This window comes from Oryx dammah, unplaced genomic scaffold, assembly GCF_014754425.2.
Source record: "Oryx dammah isolate SB20612 unplaced genomic scaffold, SCBI_Odam_1.1 HiC_scaffold_28, whole genome shotgun sequence".
Taxonomy (NCBI): Eukaryota; Metazoa; Chordata; class Mammalia; order Artiodactyla; family Bovidae; genus Oryx; species Oryx dammah.
Genome location: NW_024070212.1, coordinates 3,095,531 through 3,117,203, shown reverse-complemented (window position 1 = coordinate 3,117,203; position 21,673 = coordinate 3,095,531). Strand labels below are relative to the sequence as shown.

The 21,673-nt window shown below is 42.4% G+C and overlaps 1 protein-coding gene across 1 annotated transcript in view; it reads right to left on the bottom strand.

The window, feature by feature from the left end:
• ALDH9A1 (aldehyde dehydrogenase 9 family member A1) overlaps positions 1-15,103 on the bottom strand; it is a 29,945-nt gene extending 14,842 nt beyond the window's left edge. Inside the window, exons 1-5 of the mRNA XM_040229969.1 lie at positions 14,885-15,103; positions 12,802-12,947; positions 2,856-2,985; positions 1,917-2,051; positions 386-582 (exon numbers count right to left, since the gene is read on the bottom strand). Coding sequence (XP_040085903.1) covers positions 386-582; positions 1,917-2,051; positions 2,856-2,985; positions 12,802-12,947; positions 14,885-15,071 — 795 coding nt within the window. The 5' untranslated portion in view covers positions 15,072-15,103. The remainder of the gene's footprint in view (positions 1-385; positions 583-1,916; positions 2,052-2,855; positions 2,986-12,801; positions 12,948-14,884) is intronic.
• Positions 15,104-21,673: the final 6,570 nt, after the last annotated feature.

Below are 21,673 nucleotides of genomic sequence, written 5' to 3'. Positions count from 1 at the left end.
TGTATTCCAGGCTGACAGAACTCAGAGCACAAATTAAGGTCAAAACGATGAATCTGAACAAACTGGTAAAACACCTTTTATTCAGAGGCGGCAGCTACAGGTGAGGGAAGTCAATGAAGAATACAAATTGCAGCCCAGGGTCTGACCTCTCAGACACAGGCAGAAGACGACTCCCGTCCCCAGCGGGCCTAAGACACTGAGCGGCTCTAACTACTCCTTCACACTTCTCAAGTACACTTCAGACCTTGGCCCAATAATAGGTACAGCCTCCCTGCCAATACAAGCTAGGTAAAATCAGAGGCTAAGCCTCCAACACACGCTCTGGGGGGCCTGGCATGGCCGCATCGAGATGTCATAACCAGATGCCCCTACTGTTCACTCTCACCTTTGAGCCAGTGGGCACGCTCCCAGTGAAGGAGACTTTGGCCACATCACGATGCTGACACAGGAACTGGCCTGTGGCAGCCCCTCCTTGCACCACGTTGAAGAGCCCAGGAGGGACTCCAGCCTCAGTATAGATTTCAGCCAGCAGCAACACGGACACGGGCGTGAAGGGAGAAGGCTTAAAGACCATGGCGTTACCTGCATTACCGAGACAAAAACACAGAAAGATTTTTTAAAACTGAAGACCCTCTGAAGACAGGACAAGGAGGACATATCAACAGCAACTCCAGTTGAGAAACACTGTATGACATCCCATACATGTGGAATCTTAAAAGAAATGATGCAAATGAACTTATTTATAAACTAACAGACACAGACTCACAGACTTAGAAAACTAACTTATGGTTGCCAGCGGGGAAGGATGGAGGGAAGGGACAGTTAGGGAGTTTGGGATCAACATGTACACACTGCTGTACTTCAAACTGGTAGCCAACAAGGACCTACTGCAGAGCACACGGAACTCTACTCAATGTTATATGGAGCCTGGATGGGAGGGGAGTTTGGGGTAGAATGGATACATGTATACGTGATTGGCTGAGTCCCTTCACTGTTCACCTAAAACTATCACAACATTGTTAATCAACTATATGCAATATAAAATTAAAAATGAAAAAAAACCAACTCTAATTTGTTTCCTGTTCCCCATCAAAGGCTAGGCCAAAAATTATTATTAAGTAAACCTATCTTGTTCTTCCCTCCTTAGTTTCTCTCATGAAACAGACCAAGCCACACACTTGCAATGTCTCAACCAGTAATACCTTATATATCTACAGCTTTTCACATATATTACCCTCATTTAACATTTGCAACAGTAGTATGAAGTAGGTATGATTAGATCCATTTTATAAAAGCTGAAACTGAAGATAAGTAACGTTAATTATTTTGATGAGAGTCCGCAAGACTAGTAACTTAATTCTATTTCTCCTCTATCACAGAGAAATGTGTAAAACGAACATGAAGCAGCAACAAGAAAAAAGCTGCATTTCAATACAATGTTTTAATACTAGAGCTCTTTCAACCTGAGAGTTTTTTCTAAGACATAATGTCTTCTTTTCCCACAGATTCTTCTCTTTAAATAGTGCAAGAAATCTTTTTGTTAATCAACCAAAGCTTCTCTAATGGAAACCTTGTCTTTCATTTCTCTTAAGACACAAATGAAAAAGTTTATCTTCTGCTTTCTAAATGAAGTCAAACTCCCAAGTGCTACCTGCTACACAGAAATTGATGCTCAGAATTCTTGTCCATAAAGGAAGAGAACTTTCAAGTAGCACAAATCTAATTCATTTGACAGTAAAAAAAATAATAAAAATAAAATCTCCAAGACCAAAATTAACTTTCTTCCTTCCCATAAACAAAAATAAATAAAAATGGGAATAATGTATAACCTCAAAGCTCCCTAGGGGGCAGAGCAGGGGTGAAATTATGCCAGGGAGAAAGAGTAGCTCACAGGCGGAAGAATAAGCCATTCTTACCACAAGCCAGAGCTGGAGCTGACTTCCAGCAGGCAATCTGAAAGGGGTAGTTCCAGGCTCCTATTCCAACACACACCCCTAGTGGTTCTCTTCTGGTGTAACCGAACGATCCACCTGGGAGCTGGATGTGTTCACCTAAGGGGGAAGAGAGGGCAGAGAACAGTGTAGGGCCGCCTGCCCCAAGGGTTCACCAGCGCCTGGACTCACTCTGGACTCTAGCCAGACCACCCACCGCTCAGCCCCCAGCCACTGGGCTCACCGCCTCTGGTCTTTCGTTCATTCTAGTTATTCTCACACTGCTTCTGCATGTTCTCTCCACATAAAGAATGCTTATTATCCTTCAAGCTAAAGTTCATTCAACTCAATACAATCCTCTAAAAATTTACCAAGCATCCACTAATAACTCAGATGAAATGGAGCAGAAATGGGGAGAGACTTGGCGGCTACACAGCCCCAGGACCCTCAACCTCAGCCTTCTCACCCCACTGACCTCCTGGGCCTGGCCAACCCAGCCAACATGTGAACTGATGGACACTTCCTAGACAGTAAAAGAAAATCTGTTGCTGTGTAAGTAAAACTAATAAATATGATGCCCTCACTGACTCTTGCAAGAACTGGTTTTTGCACAACCTTGTCTACACCTCAGCTACAAGATCAGGTGCTTTATATACTGGGCTAGGCAAAACGTTTGTTCAGGTTTTTCCACACAATGTTATGGAAAAACTACAACCCAATATATCATCTCATCTAATCCTTCTAATAAGAGAGGGACAATCTCCCGTTTAAATAAAGTAATTCTCAGTGACACCCAAGCAGAGAGTGTTAAGTCCAAGATTTTAACTCAGGTTTGTCTTAGTTCCAAACTCTGTACCCTACTCCACCAGGCTCTGCTCCCCTGCTTCCTTTAAGCTGGTCACAGAAGGCCAGGTGTGGGCTTACCGGCCATGGATCCCGCCAACCCTGCATAGTACTCCAGGCACTGCCAGGAAGTGTCAATGTCCCAGCGGGCCTCAAAGATGGACTTGCCATTGTTGATAGTCTCCATAGTGGCGATTTCATCCTTCCGTTCCTTTGGGCAAAACAGAGGACTAGACTGAAGACAAATTACCATACACCTCAACATATTCAACAATCAAAACAGAATACATTGCCTAATTTTTAAAAACAGAAACAGCCTGAACTTCCAACAGAAAGGAATGGCTGTGACATCTGGAAGAGATGAAAGTTATTGCTAAATAGCACCCTGTTCTCCCCTTCAAGTAACTCACAGATATAAGACCAACACTTCATTCCAAGATTAGTGAGAAAAGGACTGTTTTGAGAAATATTATATATGTACACCTGCACAAATATGTACAGATATTTGTGCATGAGATTTTCCTGGTGGCTCAGACAGTAAAGAATCTGCCTGCAACGCAGGACACCCGAGTTCGATCCCTGGGTCAGGAAGATCTCCTGGAGAAGCGAACGGAAACCCACTCCAATATTCTTGCCTGGAGAATTCCACGGACAGAGGAACCTGGAGGACTTCAGTCCATGGGATCACAAAGAGTCGGACAAGACTGGGTGATTAACACACTGCATGTACACAGTAAGAACGAAGAGTCCTTAGGAAAACTGTACAAAACAGCCAAATACACAGCAACACAAATGGGTTTAATTCACCCAAAGAAACGCGGCATGCCAAAATCACAAGATAATTATTTTCTAATGCTCACTACTCATCAATTGTCTTTTCAAGTAGTTTACACAACTTAAAGGTACTACAGATGGCCCAAAAATGAACAAAAAGATTTTGGAAATCCGACTTTTAAAATTAAATAATGTCCCCAAAGGAGGTGAAAAACTTGAATATGGGGGTTTCCCTGGTGGCTCAGTGGTTGCTACAAAAGTAATTGCAATTTTGGACCATGCATTTTAAATAATTATAACTAGGCTCAAATACATCTTTATTAATCAAAATAGGAACCATGATAGTCAACACATTTTTGCCAACAAGAAATAAGTTTGTTTATTCTTGTAGCATAAAAATCCATGCTTCAGGATTCAACAAACTCCTGGAAAGCATTTTCTGCTTCCTGCTAGTTGTGAAAGCATTTTCCCTACAAAAAGTTGTCAAGATGCTTGAAGAAGTGGTCGTCATTTGGCAAGAGGTCAGGTGGAATATGGTAGATGAAGCAAAACTTTGTAGCCCAGTTCTCTCAGCTTTTGCAGCTTGTACAGCTTTTGGTTGTACAGTGCGCAGTCGGGCACTGTTGTGGAGAGCTGGGCCCTTTCTGTCGACCAACACCGCTGCAGGCATTGGAGTCTTCAGTGGATCTCATCAGCTTGCTGGGCATACTTCTCAGGTGTAATGGTTTTGCCGGGATTTAGAAAGCTCTAGTGGATGAGGCCAGCAGCAGACCACCTAACAATGACCATGACCTTTGGTGCAAATCTGACTTTGCGAAGTGCTCTGGAGCTTCTTCTTGGTCTCACCACTGTGCTGGTTGTTGCTGGTTGTCATATAAAATCCACTTTTCATCGCACATCACAGCCTGATCAAGAAATGGATTCTTGTTGCACAGAATATGGGAGGACAACACTTCAAAACGACGATTTTTTAAATTTTTGGTCAGCTCATAAGGCACCCACTCATCAAGTGTTTTCACCTTTCCAATTTGCTTCAAACGCCAAATGATCATAGAATGATCAACTTTGAGTTCTTGTGCAATTTCTCGTGTGGTTGTAAGAGGATCAGCTTCGATAATGGCTCTTATTCAGATGGCCAGCCACTATGTTCCTCATCCTCAAGACTCTCATCTGCTTTGCAAAACCTCTTGAGCCACCGCTGCACTGTATATTCATTAGCAGTTCCTGGGACAAACACGTTGTTGCAAGTTGTCTCCACTTTTTTATGACCCATTTTGAACCCTAATAAAAAAGTCACTCGAATTTGCTTGTTGTCTAACATCATTTCTATAGTCTAAAATAAATATAAAATAAACAGCAAGCAATAAGTCATTAGCCAAAAAAAAGAAAAAAACACAGAGAGAAATGTGCATTAAAATGATGTATAACATAACCACATTTAAGAATGTAATCCAGGATCAAATGGCAAAGTTCAACAATGCAAAACTGCAATTACTTTGGCACCCACAGGTGCCACCCTCTCCTAGACACAGGTTCAGTCCCTGATCTGGGAAGACGCCACGTGCCATGACACAACTAAGCCTATGCGCCGCAACTACTGACCTAGGGTCTAGGGCTGGGGAGCTGGGAATACTGTGCCCACATGCCACAGCTGCTGAAGCCCAAGCGCTCTCGAGCCCCCGCTCTGCAGCAAGAGGAGCTACTGACGTGAGAAAACTGCACGCTGCAACGGAGAGCAGCCCCTGCTCACCGCAACTGGGGAAAAGTCCGCGTGGCAACAAAGACGTAGCACAGCCAGAAACAAATAAAATTATTTAGAAAATCTGAGTTTGTAAGAAACAGGTATTTGCTATTACAGATCTGATTTCAATTAAAAAAAAATGTTATCCAAATCTGTACATAAAACATGAATTGACCAATTGACAAGAAAGATGCATCTATTACTAAAACTGACAATCAGTATGGCTGACCAGAAGCAAAATGAAACGGCAACAGAAATTAACACAAGTGTCTAACACAAGAGCTACCAAGTACAGATCTCAGAAAGCATGGAAGGATGAAATACAGGAAACAGCCCTTTGATAATGATAATTGGACATGGTCTATTTCTACAAAGACCAGAGGTATGAAGTGCTTTGATCCGTTCATTCCACATTTGTTGGATTCCAGAAAAGTTGACAGAGTAGGACTTGAGCTCAGCTCCATTCATGAAAACACCAACTAACTGCTTAACAGCCATCAACAAGAAAGAGCCTACCAGAAAAGCTATTCTGCATCCAAAGACAAAGAAGTCACAACAAGATGGTGGGGGGCAGCACACTGCTAATCTAGTCAAATCCCATCCTCACCAGGTAGGTGACCCACAAATTGGAAAATAATTATATTGCAGAGGTTCTCCCACAGGAGTGAGAGTCCTGAGCCCCACATCAAGCACCCCAGCCTGGAAGACTGGCATCAGGAGGAGGAGCCCCCAGAGCATTTGGCTTTGAAGACCAGCGGGTCTTAATTATAGGGACTCCACAGGAGTGGAAGAGATAAAAACTTCACTCTTGGAGGATGCACAGATCATCTCATGCACATCAGAACCCAAGGAAAAAGCAGCGAGTGACTCCATAGGAGTCTGGGTCAGACCTACCTGCTGGTCTTTGAGTGTCTCCTGAGAAGATGGAGGGTGGCTGGCTTTGGTTTACAGTGGGGACAAGGACATCAGTGGCAGAGGAACCACAGAATACTCATTGGCATGAGCTCTCCTGAAGGCTGATATTTTGGCACCAAGACCTGGCTCCCCCAACAGCCTAGAGGCCCCAGTGCTGGGATGCCTCAGGCCAAACAACCAACAGGGCAGAAACACACCCCCATCCACCAGCAGACAGGCTGCCTAAAGTCTTCCTGAGTCTAAAGCCACCTCTAGACACATCGCTTGACACGGCCCTGCCCACCAGAGGGCTAAGACCCAGACCCACCCACCAGTAGGCAGGAACCAGCCCCTCCCTCCAGGAAGCCTGCACAAGCCTCTTAACCAGCCTCATCCATGAGGCGGCAGATACCAGGAACAAGAGGCACAACTCCCCTGTGGCCTGCAGGATGGAGACCGCAAAAAGAGAGTTAGACAGAGGAGACAGCAGAGAAACACGTTCCAGATGAAGTAACAGGAGAAAACCCCAGAACAACAACCAAGTGAAGTGGAGCTAGACAATCATTTCACACTTTGTACTAAGAAAAAGGACAGATCCAGTCTCTTCCTTCAAGGAGCTCACTTCCTAAAAGGGAAGTTAGTAAGTTCTAAACAAATTCTTCAATTATTGAATAGACAAGTTTCTTCAGAAAGGATGATTTGTTTACATCCAAACACAACCTAAATTAAATTGTCTTTCAAACCAACAATTTACCTTCTCTTTCCTGCTTCTCTACTCACCAAAACAACTTTTTAACAATTAATTTGTTTCCCAGTTACTGATACTGGAAAGAGGGTACCTAGGAAAACAACAAGCCATTAGTTCTGATGTAACAGTTCTTTAACCAGGTATGAATCATCCCACTTCTTGGATGTGTTGAGTATGATCAATGTAAAACACATTTTCAAAAGGCATGATCAACCATAAGTAACTTAAACTTCATTTCTAGAATGCAAGAGGGGAACTAGTCCCTGAAGAGGAAGTAGGTCAGTTCAGTTCAGTTCAGTCGCTCAGTTGTGTCCAACTCTTTGCGACCCCATGAATCGCAGCACGCCAGGCCTCCCTGTCCATCACCAACTCCCAGAGTTCACTCAGGCTCACGTCCATCGAGTCCGTGATGCCATCCAGCTATCTCATCCTCTGTCATCCCCTTTTCCTCCTGCCCCCAATCCCTCCCAGCATCACAGTCTTTTCCAATGAGTCAACTCTTCGCATGAGGTGGCCAAAGTACTGGAGCTTCAGCTTTAGCATCATTCCTTCCAAAGAAATCCCAGGGCTGATCTCCTTCAGAATGGTCTGGTTGGATCTCCTTGCAGTCCAACGGACTCTCAAGAGTCTTCTCCAACACCACAGTTCAAAAGCATCAATTCTTCGGCACTCAGCCTTCTTCACAGTCCAACTCTCACATCCATACATGACTACTGGAAAATCCATAGCCTTGACTAGATGGACCTTAGTCGGCAAAGTAATGTCTCTGCTTTTGAATATGCTATCTAGGTTGGTCATAACCTTTCTTCCAAGGAGTAAGCGTCTTTTAATTTCAGTTCACTAATCAGCATAAACACACTGATGAAATCAGTATGTTACACTTCAAACACATGAAGAAATATTAAACTGACAAAAGTGAAATGCTGTTGTCTTCCACATTAATACAAGCGTGGACGGGAATTAATCTATGACTATTGCTGAAAAGCCTTGGAATATTTACTAAGAAAGGAAGTTTCATTAAGATTTTTTTTTTTTTGGTAAAGAATGGACAATTAGTTTTGAGGACTGTTTCAAGGTTTCAACTCAAAGAGAAAATTCACTCTATTGGCTGGTCTTTTGAATTTTTTCTTGTCTTATTCCAGCATCCTCTATCCTCATACAAAAGGTTAATTTCTAAAAAGCCATTGTGGGGCCTTTTGACGTATCTTACAAGGATCATAAAAAAAGACCCTGATGAAAACTATCAAGCAGTCCAAGTGAATCTCTAACACTTAATACTGCATTCAGGGAAATGGGATTTCTTTACCCTCCTGGGATAAGGAGGGCGGAAGGGAAAGGGGAAACAACGTAAGCTTCCTGCCCCTACTAGCTACAAGAGCCACCATAAAACAAAACTGTCCACCCTGACAATGCCCTGCGAGAAGCATCTCTTGGGAAACATGTGCTTCACATCTACCCCTATCCCTCTCTCGGCCACCCCGCTTCTCATGTGACCTGACCACGGGTCCACTGGCTGAAAGGAAAGAAGAAAAGCCCCATCCCCCTCCTTCATTTCAAGCCGCCAAGCAAGCGTAAGTGTCTAGCTTTTTTATAGGAGAACCGCATGAGCAAAGACATGCCTGTTCAACTCTAATAAGCGTGAGCCCCTGCTTGCTTCAAGAGGCAGAGCTGAGCAAAAGAACGGCTGAAGGCAAGTGCATAACCTACACACGCACTCTTTTCTATATGTAAATAGTGGTAAAATACATTATAGTTTTAAAATACATTTCTCTCTCCTTTTAAAGCCAAATGACAGCAACTTTCCTAAGGAGGCTCCAACTTAGAAATGATTGGCACCTACCATTAAGATCTTTATAATTTGATAAAAAGCATCAAAAGATTCAAAGACTAATACACATACAAAAAATTGTTCATTTCACTTAGGAGTCAATGGGCTTCCAGCTAAGGTAGAGTAACAAGGATCAGATTTAGGCTCCATCCTTAAGCAACTAAAAATACCAGACAAAATACACAAAACAACAATTTTTACAAAACAACAATTTTCAGACACTGGACATTGGACAGCTCAGGACAGTGATCCCTGAGAGAAGGAAACAAATGAGGTGAGCCCTACATGTGTTCCTGCCTGCTGCCTGGAAAGAGTCTCTATCAGAGAGCCAGTAAGAGGGCCTTAGGTGGGGCCCAACAGATACTCTGAGTTAAGGAAACAGGTTGGGAGTTTAAAGCCTATGTGATGGCTACAGTATGCACTCTAGGGATAGGAGAGAAGAGAGCTGCACAGAAGATCCCAGAGATCCCCCTTAAGTCTTCATCTGAGAACTGGTCAGTGTGAGGACCCTACCCAAGGCTGGGAAAAAACTAACCAAGAACGTGAACACAAAACAAAACAAATCCCTAGAACTCACACAGGGGCATGAATAGTTCACGTTCCCACCAGCTATGTTAAGAAAAACCTCACTAGTACACAGAGCATCAAGCTAGGTGTTCAGAAGGGTATTCAATAGTGGGGGAAAATTAGCTGTTCTGATCACACCTAACAAAGCACAGAAACAAGTCTTGCAAGGATCAAACTAATTCCAAGTAACTTCACTGTGTCCCAGAACAAAGCTCATTAATGTTTTAAAGTACAAGAATATTCAGCATCCAACACATAAAATTCACAATGTCTAGTGATAACAAATTACTAGACATGCAAAAGATAGGAAAGTTATATAACATTTAACCAGGAGGAAAAAAAAAAACAGTCATGCAAAACAGCAAAGTTATATAACACCTAACCAGGAGGAAAAAGTCAATCCATAGAAACAGACCCAGAACTGGTACACACAATTAGTAGATGGGGATATTAAAAGTTATTATTACTATAGTCCATGTGTTCAAGAAAGTAGAGGAAAACATGAACATGTTAAGGAGCAACATGGAACAATAACAAAAAAGACTCAAGTTGCACTTCTAGAGAAGAAAAATACACCAGACGGGATTAACAGCAGATCAGACACAATGGAAGAAAAGAAAGGGGGGGTGAGCTTTATGCATAACAATGGAATTACCCAAAATGAAACAGAGAGAAAAAATGAGAAAAAATGAACAGATCATTAGTGAGCTGTAGAACAGTTTCAAGTAACCCAAGGTATATGTAATTGGAGGCTCTGAAGAAGAGGAAATAGAAGACTGGGAGCAGAAAAAACATCTAAAGAAATAATAGCCATAATTCTTCCAAATTTAACTATATATGTACAAATTCCAAGAGAAACTCCAAAGAAAAGAAATATAAAGAAAACTGCATCAAAAGACAATGACTTGTTTAAAACTGATGATAAGAAGAAAATCTTAAAAGCAGCCAGAGAGATAAAAAATATTTAATAGAAGGGAACAAAAATAAGAATGACAGCAGACTTCTCTTCTGAAACAAAACAAGCCAGAAGACAGCAATGCAACATCTTTAAAGCACTGGAAGAAAAATCTGTCAATCTAGAATTATTTATCTAGAACTCTTTTTGAAAATGAAAGCAAGGACATCACTGGTGGTCCAGTGGTAAAGAATCTGCCTGCAATTCAGGGGATATTGGTTTGATCGCTGGTCCAGGAAGATTCCATATGCCTCGGGGCAGCTAAGGCCATGCGCCACTCCAGAGCCCACAAGCTTCGAGTACTGAGCCCTAACAACAGCAACCACTGAAGCCTGCAAGCCCCAGAGCCCGTGATTTGCAACACAAGCAACCACAGCAATGAGGAGCCTGTACCCTGCAACTACAGGGCAGCCCCTGCCTGCAGCAGCTCCAAGCCCACCCACAGCAGCGAGGACAGCATGGCCGAAACCAAATAAGGAAAAGTTTAGGACTAATATAAAGGGATAATGAAAGTGAAATGAAGACTTTTCAGACATACAAAAGCTAAAAGAACATCTCTAGCAAATCTGCACTATGAAACATGCTAAGGAAATTTCTTCTAGCAGAAATAAAAATGGTAACATAGAAATCTGGGCCTTCCCAAAGGAATGAAGAACACTAGTTATGTTAAAAATGTGAGTAAATATAAATATTTTTATCTTATAGAAGATAATTGTGCGTAGTTTAAAAATGGAAAGGGCAAGGAACTATAGACCATGATTAACTTGAAAAATCACTGAAAGAAAACAACCAAGGGCTAAACTGTAGGTTGTGGTCAGAGGGTGGGGTCTATTCAGTTATAGAATAATATCAGGTACAGGTAGATCCAGGGATTCCCTGGTGGCTCAGGGCTAAAGCATCTGCCTGCCAGTGCAGGAGATGCAGGTCTGATCATCAGTCCGGCAAGATCCCCTAGAGAAGGAAACGGCAACCCACTCTAGAATTCTTGCCTGGGAAATCCCATGGACAGGGAAGCCTGGAGAGCTAAAGTCCATGGGATTGCAAAAAGCCAGACAGGACTTAGTAACTGAACAAAAACAACAACAGCAAAGGTTGACTCAGGCCATGATTATCAGACAAGAGCTTTCGAGAAAGACAGTAATATATTTTTGACTGTAAAAAAATTATATAAAATATTAAAGAAAACAGAATGAAGAGTTTAAAGGAAAAGAAAATTAACATTAGACAGTTGATTTCAGAGCAAAAAAAAAAAAATAGGTACTACTCAGGATTTTAAAAATAACTTTATAATAATAAAAGAGCCAGTTCTTAAGAAGGTAAAACAAACCAAATGCTTATGCACAAGCAAAAGTGAGAGGCAAATAAGAATAATAAATTATTTTGATAAAAGAAAATACCCTGTTGGGAGAAAATTCTGTGGGAATATCTTGACATTACTGCATGGTGTAGGCTTTCTGCAAAGGCCACTGGCAAGCTGACTGAAAAGCAAAGTCCTTGGAAGGCAGAGACAGCATCTCCCCAAAGACGGAGGTCTCTGAAGAGATGTGGAGATAAAAAGCTCTCTACTTCCTGTTCTTGGAGACATCTGCTTACATTCCAGGATAATAAATCCAGTGATACCTTTCCCCTTAACCTTGGAGATCTGCTCAGTGAGTAACATCTCATTAACCTTAACAAGTAACCTTTCTCCAAAGGAGAGAATGGGCAGATGTACCCCTTATAAGTTGAGTCTCTTAATTTTGGGGTTCCTCTCCTACAGCGCAATCCACTGTATGCAACATCTGGGTCTTACTGCATCACCCCATGGGGACTGGAGCTCAGAAAACTAGTGCTAAAGTATTTTGCTGTGAGTAATAAACTCTCTCTCTCTAACCCAGAAAACTTTGTTTCTTGTCAAAATACCAATATAACCTTGTAAACAGGGTAACTCTCAGACCCCCAGTTTCTGACATACACACTGATAAGGAAAAAAGTCATCACAGTCCTACACTGAGAGACATCCCTGATTTATATTTTGGTGTATGTCCTCTGAATTTTCTAATTTTCTGTAAAGACAATCTAGTACTTTTGCCTTTTAAGACTGTAAAAAACTAAACTTTATTTCATAAGAGGGGAACAGGAATGAATCTATGAAATCTTCTAGGCAACTAAGGCAGAAAATTAACCTGATAAAGAAAAGTGAACTTAAAAGTCATCAGAGGAAAGAGTAATAGGGAACAGGAACAGATAGTTAAAAAGAAAAGGAGACAGGCGACAAAGGATACATTATCATAACAACAAAGAAGGAAACGAAAGCCTGCCCAGGGAGATGTCACAAGGAGCCAAGAGCCAGAAAGAAAATCACTGGAGGAAAGCTTGTTGTATGTATCAGGTGAGCATATGGAAATGTTTTTGGATCTCATCAAAAGGTATCACTTAATAATGTATCAGTCTAATTGCAAATCATCACACACACACACACACAAAAATCACAGAGCAATGCAAGAGGACTTTTCTGGAAGAGATTAAATTAAAACATACCCTTATTATCCTGGCAGCCTCCAAAAGGATTCGGCAACGCTCCATGCCAGATTTTTGACTCCATATTTTAAAGGCAGCCTTTGCATCCTGAACAGCCAAATTTACTTCCTTTTCTCCCGAACATGTGAAAGTAGCTATCACTCTACCTATAAATACAGGGAAACTGAGTGTTAATTTCAAATGTTTGCCACATATTTTAAATAAAGTATTGTGTTTCCATTTTCCTTTTAGTGATCCTCTTCCTGTTTTTAAGTATAGTTTGATTTAGTGACTACCCCTAAACCAACAGCTTATCTTTTAAAGAATCTAATAAAAGTTGAAGACTTGTCTTCAGAAAAATGTACTGACTGTCTCTTGCCTAGCACACCTTGAACTTTGGGGTAAGAACTCCTGCCCTCCTTACACTTGGGTTTACTAAGGTTAACTTCCTATCAATTATTTCACAATGCTCCTTAACAATGTTTCAGAATCTCAGAGGTCTTGCAAAATCAAAGTATTCAGTCTCCTGGGTTATGAACTCTGATTTTAAAACACTGGTCTGTGTTCTTTGTAAGTCATATAATACTACTGATACTTGATGAACATGGTTAATAAATAGAGTATCAAGAAAAGATATTCCTAAAAGCAAGAAAATTTTTTTCCTTACATATGAGGGAAAAAAATCCCAATCTCTCATTTTCTTGTTGTTTTTGTTGTTTAGTTACTAAGTCATGTCTGACTCTTCGTGACCCCATGGACTGTAGCCTGCCAGGCTCCTCTGTCCATGGGATTTTCCAGGCAAGAATATGGAGTGGGTTGCCATTTCCAACTCCAGGGGATCCTCCAGACCTAGGGATCCAACCCTCATCTCCTGCACTGGGCAGGTGCATTCTTTACCACTGGGCCACCTTGGAAGCCCATTTCATTTTCTTACTTCAATCCTATTCCCTACACTGGGCAAAATATGAAATGATCAGTTTTTCTAGACCCAAATCCTAAGGGTTGTGACTGACACTACTAAAAAGAAATCTCTAGGATGTCAGTTAAGGGTCTCCCCTCCCACAAGAACATTTGGGACTCTGCTTTTTCCAGAGATTTCACAAACCTGTATTATAAATTTGAGTAGCCAATTGATAGAGGCAGTGGCTAAGAATCACACAGCACACAGTGTAGGCAGTTAAAATAAAGAGCAATTTTTCTTTCTTTTGTATCAGTATGGGAGTGGGAAATCAAGAGGCCTAAAGGAGAGCCTGATGGTGACTGTGGCCCCTTCCTGCTCTGACAAGTCGCTGCTCTGTGGTTTTCTGTAATTGATCACACCTAGATTCTCCAGTCTCTTGAAATTCAGTTTTATCCGTCTGGGGATATAATATTTGGTTTGCACAAATATTTATATTTCTCTCCTCGCAAACATTAAACCCAGCAAAACAAACAAACAACAACAACAACAACAACAACAACAACTCTTCCTCATTTGCTTTGTGATCTTTGGACTTCCCAAGGCCTGGCACAGTGCTTTGCACACATTAAACACTAGATAAAAGCAGAATTTTTTATTTCCCTTTCCCAGCCCTAGTTCGTGTCCGGAAATACTTTAACACTAGGGGATGGCAACAAAGTAGTCATTCACGCTCATTACAACCATCTGTGCATGCTCCTCCATTTTGGCACAAGTGTTTCTTTTCACCCTGTTCTAGAACTCTTCTAAGCGCACCGTTGAAGACATTACTGAGGTCCTACCTTTAAAATTAATAATTAACACAAAGACACTACCTTACCCACCGGGGCTCTGTGGACTCTGTTCAGGCTGTTGTGAAATTAACCCTGATCCCACCGCGCAACTCACGAGCTGCTCCCCTTTTCTACGACTCCTTCCTGCCCCGGTCCAGAAGCTCTCGTATTTGCGCAGCATCCTTAGCCGCCTACACAGATAACTTTATACTCTACACCATCACTTACCCGTGCTCAATAAACGTCTGTTCAGTGCACTACACGAAGCTTCAGGAAGTTAGAATAGGGTTCACCCCTGGGGCGGAGGAGCGTCAGTCCGCGCCACAGCCTCGCCCCTACCCTGGCCCCCGCAGCGTCCCTCCGACCCCGTTACCGGTTGCTGGCTCGAAAGCCTTCTCGGTGCCGGAGGCATCCACTGGCTCCACGCGGGCCCCGCCACGGTAATTGAGCGGCTGCGACACAACGAAGGTGCCAGTGCTCATGGCGGCGATCGGAGCAGAAGCAAGCCTGAGGGTGCGGGAAAGCGTAGACAGTGCAGCCAGGCCAGCTCGGAGATACATGGGGGGCAGAAGCGGCAGAGAGGGCCAAGCCAGAGGGGCGGGGCCGCGGGAGGACCGGCCCGCGGAGAGGACGGGCCCGCGGAGAGGGGAGGGGCCGCGGGCGGGCGGGGCAAGACGCGGGCTGAGGGAGGGGCGGGCTGAGGGGCGGGGCCGAGGCAAGACGCGGGCTAAGGGAGGGACGCGCCGGGACTAGAGTTGAGGGCCCTGGGGCAGGAGGAGACGGGGTCGACAGAGGATGAGATGGCTGGATGGCATCACTGACTCGATGGACGTGAGTCTGAGTGAACTTCGGGAGTTGGTGATGGACAGGGAGGCCTGGCATGCTGCGATTCATGGGGTCGCAAAGAGTCGGACACGACTGAGCGACTGAACTGAACTGAACTGAAACAAGGGCCGACCTTCCGGGGCGGAGTTTGCAAGACTTTTCCGTGCTAGTTGGCTAGTCAGTGGTCCAGGCCCGCCCCTCGCTTAGCCTAGAGGCTGGGTGGCACACCAGAGTCTTACACATAAACGCACGCACGCACTCGCTTTCTCCCCCTCACTGTCTCGCTTTTCTCGTTCTTCTTCCAGAAAGTGAAAATGAAGTCGCTCAGTCGTGTCCGACTTTTTGTGCGAGCCTCAGTCCATGGAACTTCCCAGGCAAGAGTACTGGAGTGGGTTGCCAGTTCCTTCTCCAGGAGATCTTCCCAACCCAGGAATCGAACCCAGGCCTCCCGCACTGCGGCAAACGCTTTACTGCCGCAGACGCTTTACCGTCTGAGCCACCAGAGAAGCTCAATATATAAAACAAGAGTTTTCAGGGACATCACTACATGTAATCAGCCTAGGGTCTGTCTTCTTCTGATCATTCCGTCTAAGGAAAGGGGAGGATTAGATCCAATGATTAGGACTCCTCGTTTCCACTGCACTAGACACCGTTGAACCCATGATGGAGGAACTAAGATCAAAAGATCACACATGCCATGCCAGGGCCTGTGTGTGTGTGTGTGTAATGAAAGAAAGTGAAAATGTTAGTTGCTCAGTCCTGTGTATGTGTGTGTGTGTGTGTGTGTAATGAAAGAAAGTGAAAATGTTAGTTGCTCAGTCCTGTCTGACTCTTTGCGACCCCGAGGACTGTAGTCCGCCCGGCTCCTCTGTCCATGAAATTTTCCAGGCAAGAATACTGGAGTGGGTAGCCATTCCCTCCTCCAAGGGATCTTCCCAACCCAGGGATGGAACCCAGCTCTCCTAAATTGCAGGCAGATTGTTTAGCGTCTGAGCAACCAGGGAAGTATATATTTATTTATCTATTTATCAATATTTCCTAGCTGAGCATAACTTTCTTAGATTATCTGGTACACATCTCCCAAACCTCAATCTTCATACAGATAATGAGGTTTACATTTCTTTCTTCTTCTAGATCAGTGTTTAAAACAAGAGTTTTAAGTTCAAATAGGTAACACAGACTTTGAAAAGAAAGTTGTTTGTTTTTTTTTTTTTTTTTTTACTTTGGCAGGAAAGCGCAACAGAGAAATCTATTCCATGTGATAAACAACAGAGTTAAATTAACCACACCATAACTAGTCACAAAGTGACTTTGTGAATTAATTTTACTTCTGAATTAATTCTCTTTACCTCTGAATTAATTAGGTATCATGTTTGGTTGGGCTTCCCTGGTGGCACTGGTAAAGAATCTGCCTGCAGTGCAGGAGACCGGAGTTCGATCCCTGGATCAGGAAGATCCCCTGGAGGAGGGCATGGCAACCCACTCCAGTATTCTTGCCTGGAGAATGCCATGGACAGATTCTCCCATGACAAGGAGCAGACTACAGTCCATGGGGTTGCACAGAGTCAGACACGACTGAAGCAACCAAGCAGCAGCAGCAGCAGCAGCGTGCTTCATTGTATTATCGAAGGCAAAGATAGTAGATGCTTATATAAGAAAGACATTTATTTCTCTATCATAGAACATGCTAAAGAGTGCAGCAATAATACAGTGGCCCTAAAGTGTTAGAAAGAGGCCCCCTCGGTTCTTCTGCTCTGACACTCTCACATGTTAATTTCTCCATGTTCTTTCAAAGACCGCTCTCCCTTATCTTCTCGTAGAGGAGCTTCAGACATATGGAGACATAGCTACCATCTTGTATTGTCATAAAAAGCATCCAGACAATTCTCATCCAGGTGACTCATGTAGTCCTCGGACCACACTCAAAACAACTAAGTTTGTTTCCAAATTATGACTCTTGGAACACTGATTTTGCAAGATGTTCCTTATTAAAAAAAAAAAGATTCTATTTAATATAGCCTTCTCCTGGAAATTAACAATAATTATTAGCACATTTAGAGCCCAAGTAAGTGCTGCAGTAAAGAAATCTGTTCAAAACAAGTGAGGGAGATTAAAAGTACAAACTTCCAGTTACAAAATAAAAGAGTCACAGGGGTATAATGTACAACACAGGGAATACAATCAATAATATTGCAATAACTTTGTATGGTAACATATGGTAACCAGTCTTAAAGTGGTGATCATTTTATAATGTAGAGAAATATAGAATCACTCTGTTGTATACCTGAAGCTAATGTAATATTTTAAGTTGATTATACTTCAATATAAAATAATAATAGAAGAAAGAAATTTGTTCAATGTTATAACCTATGATTTCCCTATCTTATTTGAATGCGGCACTGTTTTTTCAAGTGACAACTAATGAACACTTTGGAAAATGTTTTGAAGTCAAGTTGGGAGATGAGACAAAGTTTAGCTAGTAAGGAGTCTTCGAGTGCAATATGTGGTAAGTTGCTTCTGTTGTGTCCGATTCTTTGCAGTCCCATGGACTATAGCGCACAGGCTCCTCTGTCCATAGCGATTCTCCAGGCAAGAATACTGGAGTGGGTTGCCATTCCCTCTTCCAGGGGATATTCCCTACTCAGGGATCAAACCCACGTCTCTTGTGGCTCCTGCATTGTAGGCAGATTATATACTTGTGAGAAGCCCCACATTTTTCTAAATTTTGTGAAAATTATAAATTTTGCAATCCAAGAAGTTCAATCAAGCTCAAACAGAAGAAATACTAACAAAAGTACATCAACACACATCCTAACCAAAATTCTAGGAAACTGTGATAAGTACAAGTTCTAAAATAGGTGTTACAGAGTCCTTCTTCGAGGATTATTCAGCTTTTGCAGCCTTATTTCACAATCAGGGAGCCCAGGGTTTGTTTTAACAAAACTTTTTTAGGCCAGGCTTTCCACAGTTTCTTCAGGATTCTCTCACTTCACAATTTTCAGTTCAGTCACTCAGTCATGTGTGACACTTTGAAATCCCATGGACTGTAGCACACCAGCCTTCCCTGTCCATCACCAATTCCCAGAGCTTGCTCAGAATCATGTCCATCGAGTCAGTGATGCTATCCAACCATGTCATCCTCTGTCATCCCCTTCTCCTCCTGCCTTCAATCTTTCCCAGCATCAGGGTCTTTTTCAATGAGTCTGTTTTTTGCATCAAGTGGCCAAAGTATTGGAGCTTCAGTTCAGCATCAGTCCTTCCAAACAATATTCAGGACTGATTTCCTTTAGGATTGACTGGTTCGATCTCCTTGCAGTCCAAGGGACTCTCAAGAGTCTTCTCCAGCACCACAGTCCAAAAGCATCAATTCTTCAGCACTTGGCTTTCTTTATAGTCCAACTCTCACATCCATACTTGACTACTGGAAAAACTATAGCTTTGACTAGACAGATCTTTGTCAGCAAAATAATGTCTCTGCTTTTTAATATGCTGTCTAGGTTGGTAACAGCTTTTCTTCCAAAGAGCAAGCATCTTTTAATTTCATGGCTGCAGTCACCATCTGCAGTGATTTTGGAGCCTCCCAAAATATAGTCTTTCACTGTTTCCATTGTTGCCCCATCTATTTGCCATGAAGTGATGGGACTGGATGCCATGATCTTAGCTTTTGGAGTATTGAGTCTTAAGCCAGCTCTTTCACTTTCATCAAGAGGCTCTTTAGTTCCTCTTTGCTTTCTGCCATAAGGGTGGTGTCATCTGCATATCTGAGGTTATTGATATTTCTCCCAGCAATCTTGATTTCAGCTTGTGCTTCATTCAGCCCAGCATTTCACATGATGTACTCTGCATATAAGTTAAATAAGCGGGGTGACAATATGCAGGCTTGACGTACTCCTTTCCCAATTGGAACCAGTCCATTGTTCCATGTCCAGTTCTAACTATTGCTTCTTGACCTGCTACAGATTTCTCAGTAAGGCAGGTAAGGTCTGGTATTCTCATCTCTTGAAGAATTTTCCAGTTTGTTGTGATCCACACAGTCAAAGGCTTTAGCATAGTCAATGAAGCAGAAGTAGATGTTTTTTTGCAATTCTCTTACTTTTTCTATGATCCAGTGGATGTTGGCAATTTGATCTCTGATTCCTCTGCCTTTTCTAAATCCAGCTTGAATGTCTGGAAGTTCTTAGTTCAGGTACTGTTGAAGCTTAGCTTGGATGATTTTCAGCATTACTTTGCTAGCATGTGAGATGAGTGCAATTGTGCAGTAGTCTGAACATTCTTTGGCACTGCCTTTCTTTGGAATTGGAATGAAAACTGACCTTTTCCAGTCCTGTGGCCATTGCTGAGTTTTCCCAATTTGCCGACATATTGAGTGCAGCACTTTTACAGCATCATCTTTTAGGATTTGAAATAGCTCCACTGGAATTCCATCACCTCCACTAGCTTTGTTCATCGTGATGCTTCCTAAGGCCCACTTGGCTTCACTCTTCAGGATGTCTGGCTCTAGGTGAGTGATCACTCCATTGTAGTTATCTGGGTCATGAAGATCTTTTTTATATAGTTCTTGTGTGTATTCTTGCCACCTCCTCTTAATATCTTCTGCTTCTGTTAGGTCCATACCATTTCTGTCCTTTATTGTGCCCATCTTTGCAGGAAATATTCCATTTGTATCTGTAATTTTCTTGAAGAGATCTTAGTCTTTCCCATTCTATTGTTTTCCTCTATTTCTTTGCACTGATCACCGAGGAAGGCTTTCTTATCTCTCCTTGCTATTCTTTGGAACTCTCCATTCATATGGGTATCTTTTCCTTTCTCTTTTGCCTTTCGCCTCTCTTCTTTTCTCAGCTATTTGTGAGGCCTCCTCAGACAACCATTTTGCCTTTTTGCATTTCTTTTTCTTGGGGATGGTTTTGATCACAGCCTCCTATAAAATGTCATGAACCTCTGTCCATAGTTCTTCAGGCACTCTATCAGATCTAATCCCTTTAATCTATTTCTCACTTCCACTATATAATCATAAGGGATTTGATTTAGGTCACACTTGAATGGTCTAGTGGTTTTCCCTACTTTCTTCAATATAAGTCTAAATTTTCAATAAGGAGTTCATGTTCTGAGTCATGATCATGTCACAGTCAGCTCCCGGTCTTGTTTTTGCTGACTGTATAGAGCTTCTCCATCTTCGGCTGCAAAGAATATAATCAATCTGATTTCGGTGTGGACCATCTGGTGATGTCCATGTGCAGAGTCATCTCTTAGCCCGGGTGTCCCGCATTGCAGGTAGACGCTTTAACCTCTGAGCCACCAGGAAAGCATTGTGTTGTTACGAAGCAGTTACTCTATCTGCTTTTATTCAGTTGCATGTGCCAGGGGCCATACTCAGAGGTCTTAGACAGAGTCCTTAATCCATTTCAGCAGTTGCTTCCTTGCCCCCAAGCTTCTTTTTCTCGAGTTAATGGTAGTTGCCTTGAACTCATCTGAAAGAATTGCAAATTGAAATGAGCTTTTGTCTGACTAGCTGTCTTAATGAGAGGCTTCTAAGCAGCAAGTCTTGTCTCTTGCTATTTATGGTTCTGAAGCAGTTGGTTTATTAATATCTACAAGGTCCAAAATTTCTAGGTTCTTTATTCCCTTATTCTGCCTGCAAATCAGTAGATTCTGGTGTGAGCACATTTCTATTTTGTAATGCCTAGATAAAAACAGCAAGCAGCATTACAAATAAATGCTGGAGAGGGTGTTGAGAAAAAGGAACTTTCCTATGCTGTTGATGGGAATGTAAATTAATGCAGGCACTATGGAGAACAGCATGGAGTTTCCTTTAAAAACTAAAAAAAAGGGCTACCACGTGAATCCTACTTCTGGCCATATATCTGGGGAAAATCATCATTTCAAAAGGTACATGTGCCCCAGTGTTCACTGCAGCACTATTCACAATAGCCAAGAAACAGAAAGCTAAATGATAATATATGAGTCCAGAGATGGATGGATAAAGAAGATGCAGTAGGTTTATAGGATGGAATACTATTCAACTATAAAAAGAATGATGAATTAATGCCATTTGTAGCAACACGGATGGATATAGAGATTATCATATAATTATGATATCGCTATGGGTAGAATCTAAAAAAAAAAAAAAAAAAAAAACAGAGGGAATTCCCTGTGATCTAGTGGTTAGGATTCTGCAATTCTTCCACTGCAGGGGGCCTGACTGACTCCTTAGTTGGGGAACTAAGATCCCACAAGCTGTACACTGTAGCCAAAAAAAAAAAAAAAAAAAGATACAAAGGAACTTATATACAAAACAGAAGGAGACCCACAGACATAACAAACTTATGGTTACCAAAGA